Genomic DNA, 23,356 nt, shown 5'->3' on the forward strand with positions numbered 1-23,356 from the left:
AGACACAAAATGACCAAAAAAAGACACAAATTGACCACAAAATGACCGAAAAAGACACAAAATGACTAAAAAAAGACACAAAATGACCAAAAAAAGGAAATAAAATGACCAAAAAAGACACAAAATGACAAAAAAAGACACAAAATGACCAAAAAAAGGAAACAAAATGACCACAAAATGACCTAAAAAAGACATTAAGACTAAAACACATTAACACATGAAGACTTTAACACAGTGGAGACAGAGCTGACTTCCAAAATGATTTGGCGACCCCCAGAAATCATCTCGCGACCCCATTTGGGGTCCCGACCCCAAGGTTGAGAACAGCTGTGCTAAATGACATGTAATGTAATGTAATATGCGTCTGCCTCTCCAGGTTAACGTGACTGTAATGAATAAAAGACTGTAGACATTAATGTGAATGCACTTTGCTTTATTCTACAGAGTTACTTTGAAGACAAAGGAGATCCCAAAGGTGTTAGGTGTCCGTCTGAGAGTTTCACTCCTCATCTAGCCCTTTCTGTGATGGAGAATGATAGGAGAGTAGACAGGAAGAGACGATTAGTCACAGAGGACCAACAACTCAACAAGTGTTATCTAAGGTAACTCCACCAAACATGTTCAACAATTACTGTCAGCAGTCCTTCAAAAAGGTGCACTGTAAAACCCAATGTTGCTTGTTTGTTATCATAACTGTTTTTTCTTTTTCAATACAACAAAGACTTGTGCAAAAAGTTGTTTTAACTTATAATATTGAGTCAAAAAGCAAGATTCATTTGAGTTAACTCCATTGTCTTTGTTGTCTTGACATAAAATTATTTCGCAGCATCGAAACTCAAATATTTAAGTTGAAACAACAAGTTGGGTTTTACAGTGTGTGACTAAAAACCAGATAAAACAGTAAATCTGAGGGAAATTATCTTGCTGCATGGACAGATAATTTACCTTGACAAGATTTATTAAATTAAGATTATTAAATCTAGAAATAAGCATGTTGAACACTTAAAATAAGAAATTAACTCTTAAAACAAGATAAATTAAAGCTGTTAGAGTGACCTGACAATTATTTGTTTCTTACCAAGATAAAAAAAACTTCAGATTTAGAAGTGTTAGATCATTTATCTTGATTTATCTTGTTAATTTCTTATTTTACACACGATATACAAATTGACCAAAAGAGACACAAAATGATCAAAAAAGACACAAAATGACCAAAAAACACATATAATGACCATTAAAAAGACACAATGATGAAATTAACTCTTAAAAATTAAGTTAATTTCTTATTTTAAGTGTTCAACATGCTTATTTCTAGATTTAATAATCTTAATTTAATAAATCTTGTCAAGGTAAATTATCTGTCCATGCAGCAAGATCATTTCCCTCAGATTTAATGTTTTATCTGGTTTTTAGACCTTTTTTGCAGCGAGGATGCTGGGAAATCATGTTGAAATTGTTTTTTGTTTAGACGAATCTAAAAAGTCCTGAATATATTTGGAGAAAACGTAACAAAATGACAACTTCAGCATGTTCTACTCTCTGCATAAGGTTGTAGGAACATTTATTATCTGGGATCTTTATTACGATATAACTTTACACATTATTTAGTTTACATTTATTGGTTATTCATTAATGTCTCTGTGTTCACAAAAAAATACTTCCTGGATTTATTTTGCATTGTAAAGAATATTAATTTCGGGGTACCCTGGTGAAATGGAGGTTAAGGCATAAACCTTTGGTAACACTTTACAATAACCCTCTTTTATAAATGGTAAACAGATAGTTTATTAATGTTTATTCAGCATTTAATTGGTTATTGTAAAGTTGTTGCATGTTCCCCATCTCTCTCTCCACCCTTATCTTCCATCCAATCTTTCCTGTCAACTCACTAATAAATGCTTAAAATGGCCAGAATATATATATATTTTCTGAAAAAATAGCCATTTAAACACCAATTTAAACTGTCATGATGCTTTTTTTGCAGGTGATAAAAAAAAGATCACCACTAACATATTAAACTACACTAATACAGTTTACTAACACTAAAAAAAATCAAAATAAACTTAATCTATTCAACAACTGGTCTGGCTTATTTACTCCCATTAAACATGATGAATATTTCTGCTTGACAAGTAAAACACCATCTAAATGAATGACTTGGTAATGAGGATGATTGAAAAATGATTGTGAAGGCAGTAAAGTAGTTTATAAAGGTGTAGAGCAGGGATGGGCAACAGGAGGCCCGGGGGCCACATACGGCCCTCACCCTCACTAGAAGTGTCCCTCAGTACAACTACATGCATCTGAGCATGAAATCTTAAAAGTGCAGTGAAAAAATGCACAAAATTACTTCTTGTAACTTGCACTGACATAAAAGAAATCTCAGTAAGTGGTTATTTTTTTATTTGCTTCAAATAAAATATATTCCTATTTATACTGTTAAACATGCATTTGAGCATGAATTATGTAGTCACTGCACTGTAAACATATTTAAAATTGCAGTTTCATCATATCTGGTTAAGTGCACGCTCCTATACTACAGGCCATACGTTTGGAAACAACTTCAATTGTCTGTTCACAATGTCTTTCTTAAAAAACAGTCTGGATTCTTTGGATTTTTGGATGTGTTTACTACATGATCAGACTTTACTTTCATTGAATTGAACCATTTTCCTCAAGTTATCTTTAGGTTTACATTGATGTTACCAGACCAATGCTGAAAAAATATTATAAAGAAAATAAGTTTTAGGGGTTAAGAAGATTTGGAAGAGTCGCAACTTCAGTGCAAAACAAATCACAGTTTGCATTTTTCACTTTAGCTCTTTGGCTTTTGAGAGATTTGATACTAAAATCCCAATAAATCTAAACTGTGTTCATATCTCTGACAAAAGAAACAACTAGAGACAACAGATTTATACATTAAGAAAAGAAGGATACACAAAGTATATATATATATATATATATTTTTTTTTTTTTTTTTTTTTCTTGCCGCTACCTTGCACCTTCCTTTTGTTGTTATTTCTTTATATTTTTCTTTTGTCTTATTGTTGTGCAAAATAAAGAACTTCATCCTTCAACTTTTTCAGAAAAAGATTGTGCTATTTTATTTCATCTGCTATTTTTATTTAAGTTTTTTTTATTTATTTAAATGTGCACTTTATGGAGCTTTGATTTGAAGTATAGCAATGATGATCTTTTTTTGTACAAATTTGATCTTGCTTCCAAACTTTTGGCCTGTAGTGTATATGTGGCCCTGTGGTAGTCGTGGCCCCCTCCAGTATTTTAGTTTCCCGTCCCCGTTGTCGAGAGGTTTCCTACCTTTGTGCTCACGTCGCGGCTCTTGGCTCGCATCTTGTTGACCTGAGATTCAGCGATATCAGCTCGCTCTTCAGCCTCGTCCAGCTCGTGCTGCAGTTTACGGAACTTGCCCAGATGAGTGTTGGCCTGCTCTTCCTACAGGGTTCACACAAACACACACCACAATATTATATTACTACTAGAGGCAACCAACATGGATAAAGTGACATATATGACCACATGGGCCTCAGTTGAAAGGGCTTCAACAACATTGGTTTGTTTACCAACTAGGTCGGCAACCTTTACAAACAAAAGAAAACGAGTCGGAATGGAGCCGAAACATTATTTTGAGCCTCACAATGAAGATAAAACAGCCTACTTAGTCTAAGCCTACCAGCATTACTAATAGGCCATAATAAGCATTTATCGGTATGATCTTGTAGAAAATATCTCAGGAATTGTAAGCTCGACAAGCTAGAAAAACTCAAAACTAGACACGAAGTTGACAAAATTTAGATGTTAACCCTTTGGAGTTTTGGGCTATTTTGTCGGTTTTGGACTCCTTTTCATTCTGCCTGTATAAACGACTTAAAAATCTTTACCATGACGTGTTGGTATCATTTTTTTCAGCACAACCTCACCTATATGACCTGATTATTGTTTTTTTCATTTTGACTTACTGGATCAACATTTTGAACACACAAAAACACAAAATTACAAAAAACACACTCAAAACACATCAAAAACATTTAAAAAAACTAAAACAAACACAATAAACAGATAAAAACACACAAAGAAATTACAAAAAACACAGATAAAACACAAAGAAATTAAAGTAAACACAAAAAATGCTGGATGTGCACTGCAAAATTTGAAAAACCTCTGCAAAAAAAAGTAAAATCATGTTACTACACTTGGTCGAGGTTTGCTGAAAAAGGATTAATGCATTAAATTGGACATGGAAACTTTTGTAAGTTTCGAAAGCTCTGATGCATATTTTGGTTGACTTTTTAATGGAATTTGAATACAAATTCCAATAGGCTGGCACCACTGATCAATAAAAAATAAATATACAACAATAAAAATGTAAAGAAAACAGGGATTCATTTTGTATAATTATTTTGTCACAGCCACAGGAACTAGGTCTAAAACAAGTGACAGTGGAGGAGTTGTTTCCTTACTAAACATTTAAAGCCACTAGTGTTTTAGCAGTATTTTAGCATCTATAACGTGTAATAAATTGTAATTATAAATGTGCTATGAACTCTAACCGTGACAGCTTAAAAACTGTTTCTAAGCCTCAGTTTACATTTTGCAAAGTGAAGGACATTTGAATCAATAAAAAATCTGATTTGAATGTGAGCAGAGTAAATAAGAGACACTTTTCCAGCCCAAACTTACCGCCTCCTCGGCAGATCTCTTGTAGGCTTTGACTTTCAGCTGCAGTTTGTCAACCAGATCCTGCAGACGCGCCATGTTCTTACGGTCTTCATCAGTCTGTAAAAATCAGAGGAAAAGGAAAGAGACTTTGATTAGTATCTTCATTTTGACAACAAAACATATTTTTGAAAAGTAGGTGTGGTATACACTGTAAAAAAACCTGTTGTTTTCACGGTAAAAACCAGCAGCTGTGGTTGCCAGAACTTTACCGTAATAAATACGGTGCAACTTTTTCTAATATTACGGTAAAAGGATATAAGTACTGTTGATTTCAAGTAAAAATTTCCATTTTATTCAATTTTTTACCATATAAATAAAAAGGTTTGCCATCAAAAGAAACGCAGTTCTGCCATGTAATTGACAAGAAAATATTTTATAAATGCTGCATAAATTTAAGAATTTACCATTCAATATTACAGTATATTTTTTGTTAGATATATGGTGTTTAGTACATTTAACAATGAGAAAAAAAGTATTTTTTACCAAAAATAAATGCAAAAATTAAAATAATGGCTTGTATATATATTACAGTATATCTTTGCTACAAACAGTGTCAGTGTATTTTACAGTGGAGTAACGTATTTAAAATAAAAATAAAAATTTTAAAAATACTGTTTTGGCTGATATATACATTTAGTTGTTTCATTGTTACTGAAACTGAATTAACCCATTTATCATTTTACATCTTTTACTGTCATGGTTTAGCAGTTTTTCACCGTAAAATCTACAGACATTTTTTACAGTGTAAATATATGTGAAATTATTCACATGTCTGTGCACAAAGGGAGATTTGTGAGCATGAAAAGAAAACACCTATATAGTACATGTTGTATGTGTTACCTGGTATGTGAGCTCTTTGATGCGTCTCTCATATTTACGGATTCCCTTCACTGCTTCGCTGCTCTTCTTCTGCTCCGACTCCACCTCATTCTCCAGATCCCTCACCTGAAAACATCACAACATGATTGATTAGAAACTCACTGGACAACAAGGATCGTGGCCACAACCTGCATTCATCAATATCTTTTAACATTTAACTCCCAAGTGACTTATCAGCCAACCCTGCAGCTCAAAGCTTTAATAAACCTTCCGTATAATACCTGCTCATAATCAAACAGCAGAAAAACAAAGTTAGCAACTACCTGGTGAAGGAAAGGACACAGACATTTCACACAGGATTGATTTCATAGACTGATGGGATAATCATGTTGTACACTGCAAAAACCAACTGATTAAAAAAATAAGGAATAAATAACGAGAGTTAAGCAAGTACATGCTCAAAACAAGTAAAATGATCTGCCAGTGCAGTAAGTAAATTGTACTTTGTAAGAATTATTTAAATAAGTAAAAAATATCTAGAAACTGGAAAAACCAATGATAGCTTGACATAAATAAAAATATACTTATTATGAGCAATTTTGGCTTGAATAGCCCGACTGTAGTGACATTAAAATAAGCCAGCAATACTTGAAACGAGCACGTTTTGGTGGATAGAAAATGCTTTTGAAATAACATTAAAACTACATGCAACTAAAACTCTCAATTGGAGCCAATATTTTTGGTAAAAACTCACCATATTCAACAGTTGAATTGCTTTAAAAGCATGAAAAAGTTCACAATGTCAATCCTAAAAAGAAGTCTTTTAACAATAAGATAATTAAATAAACACATAATAATACTAATAACTAAATAAGCACATAAAGCTATGGTCAGTAGGTAAATTATACTCAAAACAATATAATTAAGATACTATTGCTAGATATAAGAAGAAAATACTTGGTAAGCCTCATGTTTTTTTGCAGTGTGTGTTTGTCTAAAAACTCAAAATGCCATACTCTAGCTTTATAAATACAAAGCAAAGTTGTTCCCACATATGTACTTTCAGAAGTTTCAGAAGTGTGTCGTATGTTGGCAAATATTTCTTACCCTGGCCTCGAGCTTCTGCACCTGCTTCCTGCCTCCCTTCATGGCGATCTGTTCAGCTTCATCCAGACGGTGCTGTAGGTCTTTGATGGTTTGCTCCATGTTCTTCTTCATGCGCTCCAGGTGAGAGCTGGTGTCCTGCTCCTTCTTCAGCTCCTCTGCCATCATGGCAGCATCAGTGATGGCCTTCTTGGCCTTCTCCTCAGCATTTCTACACTCCTGCACCGCTTCCTCCACTTCAGTTTGAAGTTGGGAAGCATCAACCTCGAGTTTCTTCTTCTGGTTTATCAAGCCAGTGTTCTACATATTTTGAAGATGTAAGATTTGGGAAAATAAGCGTTACCTTACTTATTGCTTTACATTTATTTTGGATATCCAAAGCTGTGTTCCGATATCCATACTTCCATGAGTACACCTAAACGCAGTACACTATCTGCACTTGCTAAGTACGCAGATTTCAGCAGGAAAGTGTTGTTCAAAATCTAATACTCCGTGGTGCACTTACCGGAAACTACGATCGCGACAGCCGCCAAAAACATCCGGCTTTGAACAGCGAAAAAAATACCCTTTGTGTTGTTTAATCGTTGGTTTACTTCTACAATCCTGCAATATGGCTCCATTAATGCAGCAAATCATTTTGGCCGCCATTACATTTTTTTTTTTCGAGCTGAGTGGTTGCCTGGCTCCGCCTCTTCCCATCTCAAATGGTAAATGGTAAATGGACCTGCACTTACATAGCGCTTTTCTAGTCTTTTTGCAACCACTCAAAGCGCTTTACACTACAGACTGACTCATTCACCCTTTCACACACACATTCATACTGGTGGCAGAGGCTACCCTAAACGGTGCCACCTGCCACCATTGCGAATTCATTCACACACCGATGAACGCAGCATCTTTTGGAAGCAATTTGGAATTCAGTATCTTGCTCAAGGATACTTCGACATGTAGGCTGCCATGGTCGGGGATCAAACCACCAACCCTCCGATCGGGGGGCAACCCACCCTACCAACTGAGCCACAGCCGTAGACAAGATGGCGGCCGTTGAGGGTGTAAAGTGTACATCGTTGCACACTCAGCGTTTTGACCGTTGTGAGGGCACCATCCGGGTCCTTTAGGTACACTTCTTTTCACCGCAATCGGTATCAGAACACCCTGCATACTCAAACTAAGTATAGTAAGTACAGGAAGTATGGGTATCGGAACACAGCTAAAGAAACCCAGTCAGCCATCTTTGGTTGTTGCAATAAATCTTAAAGTCTCACCTGTGAGTGCAGTAGCTGAACCCTTTCACTAACATCCAGCAGCTCTTGCTCAGCAAGTTTGCGACTCCTCTCAGTTTGTTCCAAAGCAGCCCTCAGTTCCTCCAGTTCAGCCTGAAGCAGGTTGTTGCGTCTCTCAACGATGGCAATGTTCTCTTTGAGGTCATCATTGGCTCGAGAAGACTCATCCAGCTGAATTTGGCAATCCTTTATGGGATGATATCAACCACATTGTTGTTTAGAATCAGTTTGTTTTGAATGAAACATAATAGGAAAGTGCTGCTTTCCTTTTCTAGTTCACCTTTAGATGTGCATGAACAGATTTAAGTTGTTTCTGAGCCTCAGCTGCCTGCCTGTTGGCCTGGCTTAGCTGGATCTCCATCTCATTGAGGTCTCCCTCCATCTTCTTCTTAATACGCATAGCCTCATTCCTGCTGCGAGTCTCGGCCTCGAGAGAACTCTGCAGGGTGTCAATCGTCCTCTGCAGGTTCCTCTTGGTCTGCTCCATCTCCTCATCTTTCTCAGCCAGTTTGCGTTCAATTTCAGCTTTAATTTGATTGAACTCTAGCTGGGCTCTGAGAATCTTACCCTCTTCATGCTCCAGGGAGGCCTGTTAAACAGGAGGGTACATAGTTATAAATAATAGCAGACAGTTTAACTCCTAAAATGTTTCATTAATCAAAGAGGGCCTGTACCTCTGCTTCCTCAAGAGCAGACTGGATCTCCATCTTCTCCTGTTCCAGTTGTTTCCGTATTTTCTCCAGTTCATGGATGTTCTTTCCACTCTCACCAAGTTGCTCAGTGATGTCAGAAATCTCCTCTGTGAAATGACAAGCAGTGTGATCAAGATGGCACTCCAGTTCATCAATGTATAAAGCATGTCTACAGAAACTTAGAAGCTAATCCTGGCAGTAAATCTTACCCTGTAGGTTCTTGTTCTCTCTCTTCATGGTCTCCAGATGATCCAAAGACTCCTCATAAGAGTTTTTCAGTTTGAAGAGCTCGGTGCTCAGAGCCCTGGCCTCCTTCTGGGAGCTCTCCAGCTCACACTGAGACTCTTCATATTTCTGCTTCCACTCAGACAGAACCTACAGTGGATCAGAAGGTCAGCAATAATGTATATTCGGAAAATGACAGGAAGACAGCTAATAAATAGATGTATCAGATCAAATTAATACAAACTAAAACACGTGCAGCATCACTTCAAAGGTGGTAAATGGTAAATGGACCTGCACTTATATATTGCTTTTCTAGTCGCTTTTGATCTCTCAAAGCTCTTTACACTACAGACTGACTCATTCACCCGTTCACACACACATTCATACTGGTGGCAGAGGCTACCCTAAATGGTGCCACCTGCCACCATTGGGAATTCATTCTCACACCGATGAACACAGCATCGGGAGCAATTTGGGGTTCAGTATCTTGCTCAAGGATACTTCAACATGAGGCACCAACCCTCCGATCGGTGGGCGACACACCTGGCTACCAACTGAGCCACTCTGCCAATCAATACTTTAGGTGTTCACAAATACACAGGAGAATTTTACCTTGTCAAAGTTTCTTTGCTTCTTGTCCAGAGCAGCAGCAGCAGCATTAGACCTCTCCACATCCACCATGAGATCTTCAATCTCATTCTGCAGCCTGTGTTTGGTCTTCTCCAGAGATGAACATTTAGCATTCACTGCTTCTACAGCTTCCTCTGCATCCTGCAGACGCTGAGCCAACTTTTTCCTTGAGAAAACAGTCATTTAAATAATTTAATGCTCCTGCAGTTGTGCATATTTGATTAATAATAATAAGTTCAACAGATATGACTGGCTGCTCGGTCATCTAACAGACAAACTTTTTGTTCGTCTTACATCTTAGTAGGAACATAACACAAACAAAAAGCTGATCTGCTAGACGAAGTTAAATGTGTCTTTAACATTTACATATCAAATCAGAAATTTGGATCTCAAAATGTCTTACTTAGCCTCCTCCAGTTCCTCGGTTCTCTGGATGGCATCAGTTTCATACTTAGTTCTCCACTGAGCCACCTCAGAGTTGGCCTTGGACATGGCGCGCTGTAATTCAGCCTTGGCCTCCTGCTCCTCCTCATACTGCTCCCTGAGCAGGTCACAGTCATGACGAGAAGACTGCACCGCATGGGCTAAAGCATTCTTGGCCTGTTAAAAAAAAATATGAATGAGTAAAACCGTAGTACACTTTTGTTTGAAATGGCTGTCCGATGAGGTCACTGTGCACTGAAATTTTATTTCACCTTGGTCTCCTCTTCCAGTTGTCGCTTTAGGTCTTCAATCTGTTGAGTGTATGACATTTTTCCTCTTGTCAGTTGAGAAACCAGAGAGTCCTTCTCCTCCAGCTGCCTTGAGAGTTCCCCTTGTAATGGTAAATGTAAAATTTTATTGCCAGTATCCCAACAAACCTTGTATCAACAAGAATGGTAAAATGGTAAATGGAGTGCACTTGTATATCTATTTTATCCAAAGTGCTTTTACACTACAGACTGACTCATTCACCCGTTCACACACACATTAGCCGTGTTTCCTTTAGGGGGAAAAGTGGCCACCGGGAAAGTCTCAGGCCACGCCTTCTCAAAAGTCCGCTCACTCTGTGTGTCTCCACTACTAGTTAGCCCCCAGAGGGATTTACGAGACTCTGGAGGTGACGTATGGTTTTCACCATCACTAACTGTGCACAACGTCAGCAGCTGAAAGCAGCATGGCTAATTATGCACAGTCTCCGCTGATCAGAAACATAGTGATTGTGAATTAACGGCATCGCTAACTGTGCACTGAGTGTCCGGTGCTTGTTATAAACAAACAGAGATCGCTGAGTGAACACCTCCTACCGCAGCGGCACATACACACTGTACTGCTACAGAGCTAACTGTAGCTAACTGTTGCTAACAGCGGCTCATCCTAATAAGCCGGCCTCCAGCTCGTTAAGAAGAGTAAGAAGGACTTGCTGGATTTGTCTCCAGTCGCTTTCTTGAAAAAGAGTCGCTAAGGGGGTCTGAAAAGTTGCTAAATTTAGCAACAAAATCACTAAGTTGGGAACACTGCTTTGCCGGCTTTTACAAATGGCGCTTGTTGTCGTTGTGTAGAGTACTACCTCACATCCCGCTTAGCTTTCTATCCAATCAGTAACAAGGCTGTTTCCAGGGGAGAAAAAAGACCCTGCTCTTCCACAGGGATCAAAAAAGTCCTGACAAAAGTCCACTCCGGACTGCTCGTATTCAAATTAGGGGCGTTTAGGCAAGTGAGACCCGCCTCATTCCGGGTATTGCCCGGTCGTGGAAACAGCCCTATTCATACTGGTGGCTACCAGGGCACACTGGTGCCACCTGCCACCATTGGGAATCCATTCACACACCGATAGACGCAGCATCAGGAGACATTTGGGGTTCAGTATCTTGCCCAAGGATACTTCGACATGTAGGCTGCCATGGTCAGGGATCGAACCACCAACCTTCCAAGCAATGGGTGACCACTCTACCAACTGAGCCACAGCCACCCCACCCCGAAGTTGACTTTTAAAGAAATGTTTTTTTTCTTCTCAGTACTCATGATTTTCAAAACTTATGATACATGAATATTTGCAGCTATCAAAAACAACAAGTAGTTATCAGTTAGAAATAAAGCAAACAATGTATACCGTTTTCCGTTTGAAGTTTGGCCTTTTGCATATTGAAGTCAGAGATGCAACGTTGAGCTTCTTCAAACTTGGTCTTGTATTCATTCATCTGATCTTCCAGAGTCCTGCTTGTCTTCTCCAGATTTGTCTACATTTAAAAAAACAAAACATTTTGAATATTTCTATCATCGTCAAAATACCAACAAATCTGTGCAAGTGTCAAAATTAGCAAGAAATAACCTTTGTCTTCACAATATGTTCCATATTGGAGACCACATCATCCAGTTCCAGTCTGAGCTCACTCTTCTCCTTCTCCAGTTTCTGCTTGACTCTCTGCAGATTGTCGATCTGCTCTCCCAGATCAGCCACACTGTCAGCTTGTTTCTTCCTGAGTGTGGCAGCAGTGGCTTCATGCTGCAGAGTGGCCTCTTCAAGGTCTCTGCGGAGTTTCTGGAACTCAGCCTCCCTCTTCTTGTTCATCTCAATCTGGGCAGAAGTTGCTCCACCAGCCTCCTCCAGCCTCTCACTGATCTCCTCCAGCTCTCTGGCCAAGTCTGCTCTCTGCTTCTCCACCTTGGCTCGGGCAGCTCGCTCTGCCTCCAGCTCTTCCTCCAGCTCCTCAATGCGGGCCTATGAAGGCATAATTATTTAGTTGCTACTTATTATTGACTGTTTTACAGATTTTGGACCATTACACATTAATCGTTCCATTACCTGGAGCTCCTTCAGTTTCTTTTGAAGCTGAATAGTAACGGCCTGCTCATCTTCTATTTTCCCGTTGAGCTGACTGATTTCAAAATCTTTCCTGTGGTGAAATACAGTAGTTAGAATTGGAATAGCTGGTCATCTGGTCTACCTGTATCTCTACAGCTTCTGTCTGAGATACAGATCCATGCAGTAGGATAATGTGATTACTTTTTCAGATGCTCTTCAAGTTGCTGCTTGTCATTCTCCAGGTCCATTAGGCTCTCCTGGGTTAATTTCAAGTCTCCCTCTAGCTTCCTCTTAGCCCTCTCAAGATCCATCCGAATCTTCTTCTCTTGTTCCAGTGAACCTTCAAGCTGGACAAGAACAGTACAAAAAGTAAAGCTGTATTCTCCAATTTGCAAGTATCGTATTATCTCACAAAACACTTGAAACTAAGCTTGTGACATCATAATCTTACATCATCCACTTGTTGCTCCAGCTTAGATTTGGCCTTGGTCAGAGTGTTGACTTTGTCTTCTTCACTCTGCAGGTCATCCAGTGTTTGCTGATGAGCTTCCTGTAAGGCTTTCTTTTCTTTGGTCAGCTTTGCAATGATTTCATCCAAAGCAGCCATCTCCTCAACCAGGTTCTTCACCTACGAAACCAAGAAAAGACGAGTTACTGGATGCCTGATTTCGTCACCAATGCAAAAGCAAGTTGTAAAGTTAGATGTCATACCTTGTTCTCAGTGGCATGCTTCTCTTTCTCCACTTTAGCCAGAGTCAACTCTAAGTCATCAATGTCTTTCTTCAGCTCAGAGCACTCATCCTCCAGCTTCCTCTTCTTTGCTGTCAGTTCAGCATTCATCTCCTCCTCATCCTCCAGTCTTTCTGTTAGCTCTTTGGCTTTGGCCTCCAGCTGAATCTTGTTTTTGATCAGTCCCTCACATCTTTCTTCAGCATCAGCAAGATTATCTTGTTCCTAAATTGAAATGATCAAATCATTTGATAACTTTGTTAACATTAAGTTTCAATATTCATGACTAACATATATACTATAGATCATTTATTTATATTTATATACTATTTACTGGATGGCTATAATGGCATTTTGACCTTAAAATATTAAGAATGCTGTAGTTAAACTTACAGACTGGACATGAAGCTGCAGGTCGTTCTTCTCTTGAAGAAGAGAAACCATTTTCTCCTCTAGTTCCTTCCTACGAGCTTCAGATTTCGCGTAAGCCTCTTTCAGTTTCAGGAATTCTTCCTTCATGTTGGCCATCTCCTTTTCTGCCTCAGCAGATCTCAACAGAGGTTTGATCTTGAAGTACAGCTTCATCCAGGGCCAATTCTTGACCCCCATGAAGGCACGGATGTTCCACTGGATCACTAAGAGTGCATCTCTGTCAAAGATCAACAACATCAAGTTATTTCTACCGCTTCCACCAAACAAATTGTAATGGACATTCGTTGTCATTTACTTGGTTTTAGTTCATTTCAAATTCCTGATTCATCTCACCTTCTTTCAACAATCTTCTGGAATTCCACTCTTGCCAGCAGACCTCTTGCTCTTGCCTGGATTCCAGTGATGATGAGTGACAATCGGTCATCCCTCATCTCCTCCAGTTGCCCAAGAAGACCAGCCTTGAAGAACACCTTCAGGAGCATGTACATATCCACCAGGTGTTACACATAACGGTTCACCTTCTGACTTTAAAGAAAGACCTACCTTTTTTTAAGAAGAAATAATACATTGCATCTCTTAGAAATCAAATGTTTCACTGAAATGAACCCTCAACTCAATACAACACACTCATGGATTTTGCTGCTTGAGGCCTATTTGGTCTGGTGTAACCAGTAGCTTGTGGTGTCAAATATGGGTTTATATAAGATTGCTTTGTACCTGTTATAATTTGATTAGATTACTGACTGTCACACTGCGGTGAGGTTGTGTTTTATTTTGTGTTCTGGTCTTGTTATTTCCTGTTTTATTTTGAAATAGTAACTCTCCTCTCGTTTCTGGTCACTTGCCCTTCCCTGTGTGTCATCTGTCTGATTGTCTCCCCTAATCACCGATTGTGTTCACCTGGTGCTCCCTTCCCTCCATGTGTTCCAATAGTCTGTTTCCTTGTCTTGGTCCAGTGTGTTTGACCTCGTCACCATACCAGCCCGTTATCTCATTCTTGCCACAGTTTGTCTTGTTTTCGCCCTTTTGGATTCCTCGCAAGAGTGATTTTTCTTTGTAATTCATTAGTTAAGCGCAGTTCTTAGTTTCATAGTTTTTCGAGTCAGCCATCCCCCCCCCCCCCCCCCCCCCCCCCCTCCTTTTGGAGTGATTTTGTGTTCTTTATTATTTTTCCCAACAGAATCTTTTATTTTTCCTATCAGGTTTTGTTCCTCCCTTTTGGAGCGCTTTTTGTTTGTAGGAGTTTTTATTTTATTGTTTTCCCCTTGAGAGTTTCCCCTTATCTTAGATTAGGATTATTTATTTAGTTGATTAGTGTAGATAGCTTTCAGTGTTTTCCTCCCTTGGAGCGACTTTTCTTTGTTAGATTTCCACTCAGTCAGGAGTTTCAGAGATTTTAAGTTCACATGCTCTGCATCTGAGTCCTGACTTGAGGCCGGCCTGACACTGACTTGATGACTCTTTTTGACTATTCTCCTTATACTACTGTTTGCCACTATTTGCATATAACATAATTCCATATTGATTATAAGTTAAACGTCTGTAAAGATTGTCCTTTGAACTTTTCTCTTTTATGAATTACCTTTGTGTGTCCAAACTTGTACTGGTTGTGATCAATATCCAGAGACCCTAGAAGTTTCTCAGCTCCCTTCTTGCTGTCGATGAACTGACCCTCAGGGATGGCAGCAGGATTCAGGATGCGATATCTGGAAAATAACAATATTTTGGAGAATATTACTAACATATTGTTTGGGGAATTATAAAGTGTGTCCCTAAACATTTGAAATATGAGATAATAATACCTCTGTTTGAAATCTCCATAGAGGATCCTGTTGGGGAAGCCCTTTCTGCAGATCCTGATGCCTTCCAGCACACCGTTACAGCGCAGCTGGTGCATCACCAGAGGGTTCTCCATGGCCCCAGGAGTCTTGGTCTCATTGGGGATGATGCAGCGTACAAAGTGAGGGTGAGTAGACCTCAAGTTGGTCATCAGCTTGTTCAGGTTCTCCTGTGGAAGTAATTATACCCTGTGTTTATTACCAAGCTTGTGCTGCATTTCTCCCAATTATCAATGTAAAACGTTGTCTCAGTTATTGGTTTTTATGTAAAGTAGCCAATCACAGATATTTCTTTCTGCTTTTATTTACCCTGTGCAAGGCAGACACAGTTTGGAAAGATGAACCCTTCTTCTTGCTTCCTTTGCCCTTAGCGTCAGCTAATAAACCAGTATACAACTTATTAGATTGCATGAACAGACACAGACATGAATCTAACAGTTTTCACGAAGAACAATTAGACAAAGTATTGAAATGCCAGTAAGGTTGATACAGTAGCAGCAGTTGACTCCTACCTGAATCAGCTCCAGCATAGTTTGCAAAGAGGTAAGATAAGAGCTTGAGATTAGACTTCTGGTAAAGTCCAACAACAGTCTCATTCAGAGGATCCTTGTTCTTCACCAGCCAGTTGTTGATATTATAATCAACAGTTCCAGCATAGTGCATCAGGGCAAAATGGGCCTCTGGTCGTCCTTTGACAATTCTGGGCTTCTGGAAGTTATTAGATTTCCCGAGGTGGTTGTCATAGAGCTTCGCTTTGAAAGTGGCATCTGAGGCTTTGGGGAACATGCACTCCTCTTCAAGGATGGACATGATACCCATGGGCTGAGGATACAAAAATATCGATGTTTAGAAAAAACAGTCACATCAGACTTTATGTACGAACATAATAAACATAATATGTCCAGTCTCTCACCTTTTCAATCAGGTCAATGCAGGCCTGCAAGTCCATTCCAAAGTCTATGAAAGTCCATTCAATGCCCTCTTTCTTGTACTCTTCCTGCTCCAGCACAAACATGTGGTGGTTGAAAAACTGTTGCAGTTTTTCATTGGTGAAGTTGATGCACAGCTGCTCAAAGGTGTTGAACTGAAATGTAAAGTATATTCATTTTAATACTCATGTCTTTGTTACCTGCATTAAATTGAAAAAACAATGGAGTTGAATGCATTTGCTTCGACTGTCTAATATAGATTAAATAATTAAACTCACATCAAAGATCTCAAATCCAGCAATGTCCAGTACACCAATGAAGTACTGGCGAGGCTGCTTGGTGTCCAGTGACTGGTTGATTCTGATCACCATCCACAGGAACATCTTCTCATACACTGATTTAGACAGTGCACCAATAGCATAGTACACCTAAAGACAATCCACCCATTAAAAGGTACAGTAAACAGCCCTTATTGTGCATCCGGCGTTGCTTATTTAGTCTATTGTGCTTTATACTGTAAAATTCAGTTTCAATCTTACCTGCTGGACATTTTGTCCCTTGGTGACCATCTCATTTCCTACTTTGACTCTTGGGTGACAGAGACCTTTGATGAGGTCAGCAGAGTTCAGGCCCATCAGATACGCAATTTTGTCAGCAACTGAGAAGGTAGATAAAAAGTATCAAATCTCTAATACAGCTTAATCTCTCAGAAGAAACAGAAATCAGTTCAGGGCATCAGAGAGCTTCTCTCACCTTCAGTGCCATCAGCCTCCGCCTGCTCCTCTCGCTGCTTCTGCTTGAACTTCATATTTCCATGATGCATGATGGCACCAGTCAGCTTGTAAATGCCGTTCTTCTCTTCTTGAGTGAAACCCAGCACGTCAAAGGCGTCCTGAATGTGGAGAGAGTATCAGGTTATGCAGTAGAGTGGCAGGAGTGACATTTCAGTTCAACTGGCTAACGCCAGATTATATCACAAATGAGATCTAGTCTGGAGACCACCTATTCTTTTTCCTGTATTGGAGGCGTGGTTTACGATCCCCCAGAGCTGTTTATTGGGCGCTACGAATGTCTATCATAAGTGTCGGTACGTAGCTCTTAGCCAATCGTATCAGTTATACCAGATGACGTATGTAGAGCGACAGAAATTGATGTTTACATAGCCAGACTAGCCCATCTCTACTTTGGGACTAAAATGCTCAATTCTGCTTCTGCAATGTTTTTCTGCAGCATGTTCTGGCACTGGCTGCTCTGTAGTTACAGCTCACTTGCTGCCTCATGTCATTCAGCCACACACATCCACTGATTTTATGGGATATTTAATATACGAGCTGCTGCGGGTCTCTGGGGGCTCCGTTATCCCCCGGCTCGTAGCGAGATCACCGGCGTTACAGCAGCGAGCGGTAGCAGGGCTAGTTGGTAGATTAGACTTTTGCCAAATCCTGTCGGAAGCAAGACTAAAACATCCTTTTTGGTGGTGAAACAGGAGTGTAAAGTCAAACGTTGTTCTTTTTTTAAAATCAAGTTTGGCTCTAAACTATCTAGAACACTGTCTACAGCTAGATCCAAAGAGAGCTTCGCGTCTGCTGCAGCCATGTTGGATCCATAAGAAAACTACAAAACTACAAGCTTCCATCTGTCCAATAGTACGCGTCATCGTCTTGCCGTCCCTCCCCGTTCTGTGATTGGATCCCTAAAACAGGGCTAAGAATCTGCTATAGACACCAGACTGTATTGCAGTTTGAAATGAAATTGAGCCTGCAAGGCAGCATGGGCATACCCAGGCTAGCATATTAACAACTTTTACTTTACTTTTTGTGGCAAGTGTTTGACTTCATGATACATCTCTACTCACATCAGTGGCCATCAGCTCATCAGCATCATTGATGGAGGCTACTGTCGTCTCTCCTTGGGAGATGAAGGCGTAGTCGTAGGGGTTGTTGGTGATGAGCAACATCTCTGAAACATAAGGCAGAAATGTTGTAATTGTTTTGGTATGCTAGGAGTATAGCAACATTACAACTACTAGTTGTTCACTGGTCCAAAGAATAGTTTGTTTGGTTACACTTTATATTAGGGAACACATATTCAACATTAATTAGTTGCTTATTAGCATGCAAATAAGTAACATATTGGCTCTTAATGAGTCATTATTAAGTAGTTATTAATGCCTAACTAATTCAACTAATTAATGTTGAATATGTGTTCCCTAATATAAACTGTTACCGTTTGCTTTTACTTACCGAGCAGCTCAGGTTTCCTCTGAGACAGAATCTGGTAGAAGATGTGGTAGTCTCTCTCAGCCTTAAGCTGAAAGGTGACACGGGACTTTTCCAGCAGATCTTTAAAGACAGTTACATTCCGTTAGTGAGAATCATTGTGAACATATAAATGGAAAAGATGAGCATTTAGAGAAAAGACATACATGTCTCAATATCAGCTGAGGCCAACTTCCCACTGGCTGCAAAGTGGATTCGGATGAATTTGCCCTAAAATGTATAACCAAAAAATGTTAGAATAGAATAGACAAAAATGGATATTTTATCACAGGCAGAAACCTACAAATCTGGAGGAGTTGTCGTTCCTGATGGTCTTGGCATTACCAAAAGCCTCTAGAGCTGGGTTAGCCTGAATGATTTGATCCTCCAGAGTTCCCTAAGAAAAAGGCAAAAGTCCAGCAAATATATCAGCACAAAGAATGATATAATGTGCTGTTAAAGAAGCTATTTTCTGCTATTTCAGCGTTATAACCTTTTTCTCAGAGCCTGCGTCCTTCTTCCCGCCTGCAGCTGCAATGCTGGCAAAGTACTGGATGACTCTCTTGGTGTTCACAGTTTTCCCAGCACCAGATTCTCCACTGATGACACAAATAAAAAAAAAGACAAATAGTAAACACCATAATTCATACACAACTTTTTGATTTATCAACAAAAATGCAATTAAATATAAATATAAATTAAAGGCCTAAAGAGTCCATTAGTTCCTGATTATGGATCAGGCCATTAACCCACTTGGTCACTTGCCAAAGACAAAAAACTTAGACTTCATTTATATTTTCATGCATTTTGTAATCAACTCTTTTCCCCAGTGACGCCTGAGGATTTGACTAATGTCTGAACAATCATAACCATCCCATAAGGTTCCTATGCAATGAAAACATTTATATAGGAGGGAACTTGGACACCACATCACAACAGGAGATATTTCTAGTCCAATCAGCTCACAGAATCCTATGGTTCAGCAGTTAGACCAGGGGTCTCAAACTCAAATTGCCTGGGGGCCGCTGGAGGCAGTATCAAAATGACCAAAAAAAGACACAAAATTACAAAAAAAAGTAATTAAAGGGACCTTCCACACACAACACGGTGAAGTGCCATTCATATAAAACTCACACTGAACTTTCATATCAAGGTGGGGGCCACAAAATATCGTCACGAGGACCACAATTGACCCGCGGGCCACAAGTTTGAGACCCATGAGGTGGACAGAAAGCAAACGTTATGCTGGCAAGATTCAAAGTCAAAAACATGGCGGTTGGCTTACAGTAAATATAATTTCACAGTATGTTAAACCCTGCTGGCTATCGAGCCATGTCATTGTCAACCAATCAGTATCAGGATGGGTTTGGGGACGTAGTCTTCTTTTAGCCGCAGCCTGCGTCACTGTTGCCCTGGTTACTACCAGCCAGTATGTCCATTTAAACCGGGTATAAGACCATTTAACAGGGACTGATTAGTAGGTGTGAAACGTCAGGAATAAATAGAAACCCTGCAGCCAAAAGAACCAACAGCTTATATTTCATGGCTGCCAGATGCCACTGACTCTATTATACACTGCAAAAACCAACTGACAAAAAATCAGGAATAAATAACTAGAATTAAGCAAATACATACTTGAAACAAGTCAAATTATATGCCAGTGCAGTAAGTAAATGTTTCTTTGTAAGAATTCTTTAAGTAAGCAAAAATATCTAGACAATGGAAAAACCAATGATGTCTTAAAATAAGCTTATTTCGAGCAATTGTGGCTTGAAAAGCCCGACTGTTACATTAAAATAAGCCAGAAATACTTGAAACTAGCATGTTTTTTTCTCATTTCAGCATCTGTGGCTAGATACTGGTGGGTAAAAAAATGCTTTTGAAATAGCATTTAAACTACATGCAACTAAAACTCTCAACTGGAACCAATATTTTAGGTAAAAACTCACGATATTCAACAGTTGAATAGATTGAAAAGCATGAAAAAGCTCACAATGTCAATCCTAAAAACTATTCTTTACACAAGACTGAAATCCCTGTGAAGAGGTTATTCACTCATTTTAGTTACAAAAAGACACATCTTGTTAAAATAAGCACATAAAGCTATGGTCAGTCGGTAAATCATACTCACAACAAGATATTTAAGATTCTATTGCTAGATATAAGAAGATAATACTTGGTTAGCTTGATGTTTTTTGCAGTGTATCATTTTTAATTATAGTAAGACAAGGTAATAACAATATAACTCACGTGATAAGAATTGACTGATTTTCTCTGTCTGGAAAAGAGAAAAGAGGAGAACAAGTAAGATTCTGAGAATTCAAGAAAAACTATTCACTCTTCCGTGGATGTATAAGTGAAGGTGAGTTACCAGTTAGCATGTACTGGTAGGCGTTGTCAGAGATGGAGAAGATATGAGGAGGAGCTTCAGTCCTCTTCTTTCCTCTATAAGCAACAACCACCTCTTGGTTGTAGACCGGCAGCCACTTGTAGGGGTTGACAGTCACACAGAAGAGCCCAGAGTAGGTCTGTGACGGGACAAAGAGAAGAAAACTGTTTTGAAGATACAGTTATGTTAGCTATGGATGTATGAAGGTAATATGTAGTTGTCTTTGTAGCCTTTTGCCTACAATGACTTAACTTACATAAATCATCCATGCTGCATAACGCTCTTTGAGGTTAAACAGCACAGCGGGCTCATGGAGGAAGGTGAACATCGCCATGTCTTCAATTTTATCAAACTTTGGCGGGTTCTGAGGGTGGACATCACACTCCTTCACTGTGACAGTCTGGAAATAGAGATAGTCCATGTTAATACACTTATTTATTAGAGGTGGGGGGGAAAAATCCATACAGCATAGTATCGCGATATTTTGTGTGGCGATGTAATATCGTTTCATTTACATTTACATTTAGTCATTTAGCAAATGCTTTTATCCAAAGCGACTTACAGGAAGAAAAAAGCAAACAATCAAGGTATAGTGTAATAAGAGCTATTAGTGCATCAATAAGTGCTAGTGACAATTCTTTTAGGAGTAGAATTATCATGTGGTGCTAGGAGAGAAGATGCTCTCTGAAGAGCTGGGTCTTCAGGTGGTTTTTAACCCTTAATAGGACACTCATGAAATACTTGCAAATTCCAAATTTCAACCCTAGAGAATATTGGAGGATATTACATACAGCCAGAATGTGTATAAAAAAACATACGGACGTGGGGGAAGGGGGTAATATTTTGAGAAAAAAAGTTTACGAGATTAAAGTGACAAATCTACAAGAAAAAAATGCACAATTTATGAGATTTAAAGTGGTGAATCTGCGAATCCACTTTTTTCTCGTAAATCTGGTACTTTTTCTGCGCAGATTTGCCACTTTAAATCTCTTAAATCTGCAGATTTGTGGGGACTCTGTGGATTCCCACTTCTATTGATCCTGCAGAAGTTTTAGCTGCGTTCAAAGATTAAACCTTGTGTGATTATAGTGCAGGAAGGAGGATCATCTCTGTGGTTTCTACTGTTCCCTGCTACGTATGACTAAAAGACAAACAGCCTGAAGAATCTCTGGCGTCTCAGTTAGGAAACAAGTTGCTGTTTAGCTCACTGACCTTCCCTCTCTCCGTTTCAGCTGTGACTTTGTCCCCGTCTCGACTGGTGATGGAAGCCTTCACGTACTCCTCGTCGCTGTCAGGAACGAAGCACTCCTTCTTCATGTCAAACGGACGAGTCTGGGCCTCCAGACGCTCCCTGTCTGACTTCCTCAGGTACGGAGCTGCTGCCCCAAACTCTTTCATGGCGGCGTCGCCCATTTTTCACCTTGTCTACAAAAAAAAAAAACCTTTATCGAAATCAGGGCTTCAGTGTTTTCTCAAACCCCAAGATGACGTCATAAAGACACAAAAAGAGTCAAAATTACCCAAAAAAGACACAAAATGACTAAAAAAAGACACAAAATTACAAAAAAGACACAAATTGACAAAAAAAAGACGCAAATACACAAAATGTCCAAAAAAAGAGACAAAAAGACACAAAATGTCCAATGCATTTATGCATTTATCTAAAAGTACCTGCAGGATAAAAAATGTCTATACTTTTGTTAGTTTGTAATTAGTTAATTTGTTATATTTCAGTTCTTTCTCCAAATAATCCTAACCCTCTGGAATCCATCTATTTATTGAAAACATATGTTTTATTTACAGTAATAACTTTATTTATATCTGATATGTAGACAAGCTGAGAAAGCCAGTTAAAGTTCAATCATAGGAGCTTTCACAGTGTGACATTTATGTTTCTAGACCATTTTTAAAATGTGAATTTTCTTTCCACAATGAAAACTTTTACTATTTTTAATTTACATGCAAATAGACTGTTTTGTAGTTTTATTATTTATTATTATTTCTGCTGTTTTTGTGTGTATAAATGGTAAAAATAAAAATAAAAAGTTATGTTAGCTATGGATGTATTCATGTAATATTTAGTTGTTTTTGTAGCCTTTGCCTACATTGACTTAGCTCTCTGGAGTCCATCTATTTATTGAAAATACACATTTTATTTACAGTAATACATTTAATTTATATATGATATGTAGACAAGCTGAGAAAGCCAGTTTATAAAATGCGAGTTTTCTTTCTCCAATGAAAACTATTACTATTTTTAATTTACATGTAAATAGACTGTTTTGTAGTTTTATTATTTGTTATTTTTTCTGCTGTTTTTGTGTGTATAAATAGTAAGAAAAAATATGGTAAATTTCCATAGAAACCTGTGTCTTTTGTTTATATTTAGGGTTCCTGGCAGCTTTATACTTTCATTAAAATAAAATGATAAATCTGACTGATAGCCAAGTTTGTGTGGAGAAAAAGGAGCCATGCATGTGATGTAAGGACAGACTGAAAGATGCTG

At 38.8% G+C, this 23,356-nt stretch overlaps 1 protein-coding gene across 6 annotated transcripts; it reads right to left on the minus strand.

Annotated features, from left to right (window-relative positions):
* Positions 1 to 499: 499 nt before the first annotated feature.
* LOC131980886 (myosin-7) lies at positions 500 to 22,263 on the minus strand. 6 transcript variants are annotated; one of them, XM_059345195.1, is made up of 37 exons: positions 22,063 to 22,263; positions 21,107 to 21,250; positions 20,833 to 20,989; positions 20,712 to 20,739; positions 18,955 to 19,060; positions 18,766 to 18,858; positions 18,629 to 18,692; positions 18,447 to 18,545; positions 18,059 to 18,162; positions 16,957 to 17,095; positions 16,743 to 16,861; positions 16,482 to 16,631; positions 16,188 to 16,358; positions 15,787 to 16,096; positions 15,584 to 15,651; positions 15,239 to 15,444; positions 15,019 to 15,142; positions 13,770 to 13,906; positions 13,398 to 13,653; positions 12,987 to 13,229; positions 12,727 to 12,903; positions 12,477 to 12,622; positions 12,276 to 12,366; positions 11,802 to 12,191; positions 11,583 to 11,709; positions 10,186 to 10,304; positions 9,894 to 10,090; positions 9,473 to 9,656; positions 8,845 to 9,010; positions 8,618 to 8,742; positions 8,224 to 8,532; positions 7,926 to 8,129; positions 6,664 to 6,960; positions 5,578 to 5,682; positions 4,699 to 4,794; positions 3,319 to 3,453; positions 500 to 520 (listed from the first exon to the last, which is right to left on the minus strand). In XM_059345195.1, exons 1-37 carry the CDS (start codon positions 22,261 to 22,263, stop codon positions 500 to 502), a joined length of 5,808 nt encoding a protein of 1,935 aa, XP_059201178.1. The 6 variants fall into 6 exon arrangements, with proteins under 6 accessions (XP_059201178.1, XP_059201177.1, XP_059201176.1 ...); XM_059345194.1 differs by having other exon boundaries at positions 15,781 to 16,096; XM_059345193.1 differs by lacking the exon at positions 500 to 520 and having other exon boundaries at positions 3,009 to 3,453.
* Positions 22,264 to 23,356: the final 1,093 nt, after the last annotated feature.

Source organism: Centropristis striata, chromosome 11, assembly GCF_030273125.1.
Source record: "Centropristis striata isolate RG_2023a ecotype Rhode Island chromosome 11, C.striata_1.0, whole genome shotgun sequence".
NCBI classification, from domain to species: domain Eukaryota; kingdom Metazoa; phylum Chordata; class Actinopteri; order Perciformes; family Serranidae; genus Centropristis; species Centropristis striata.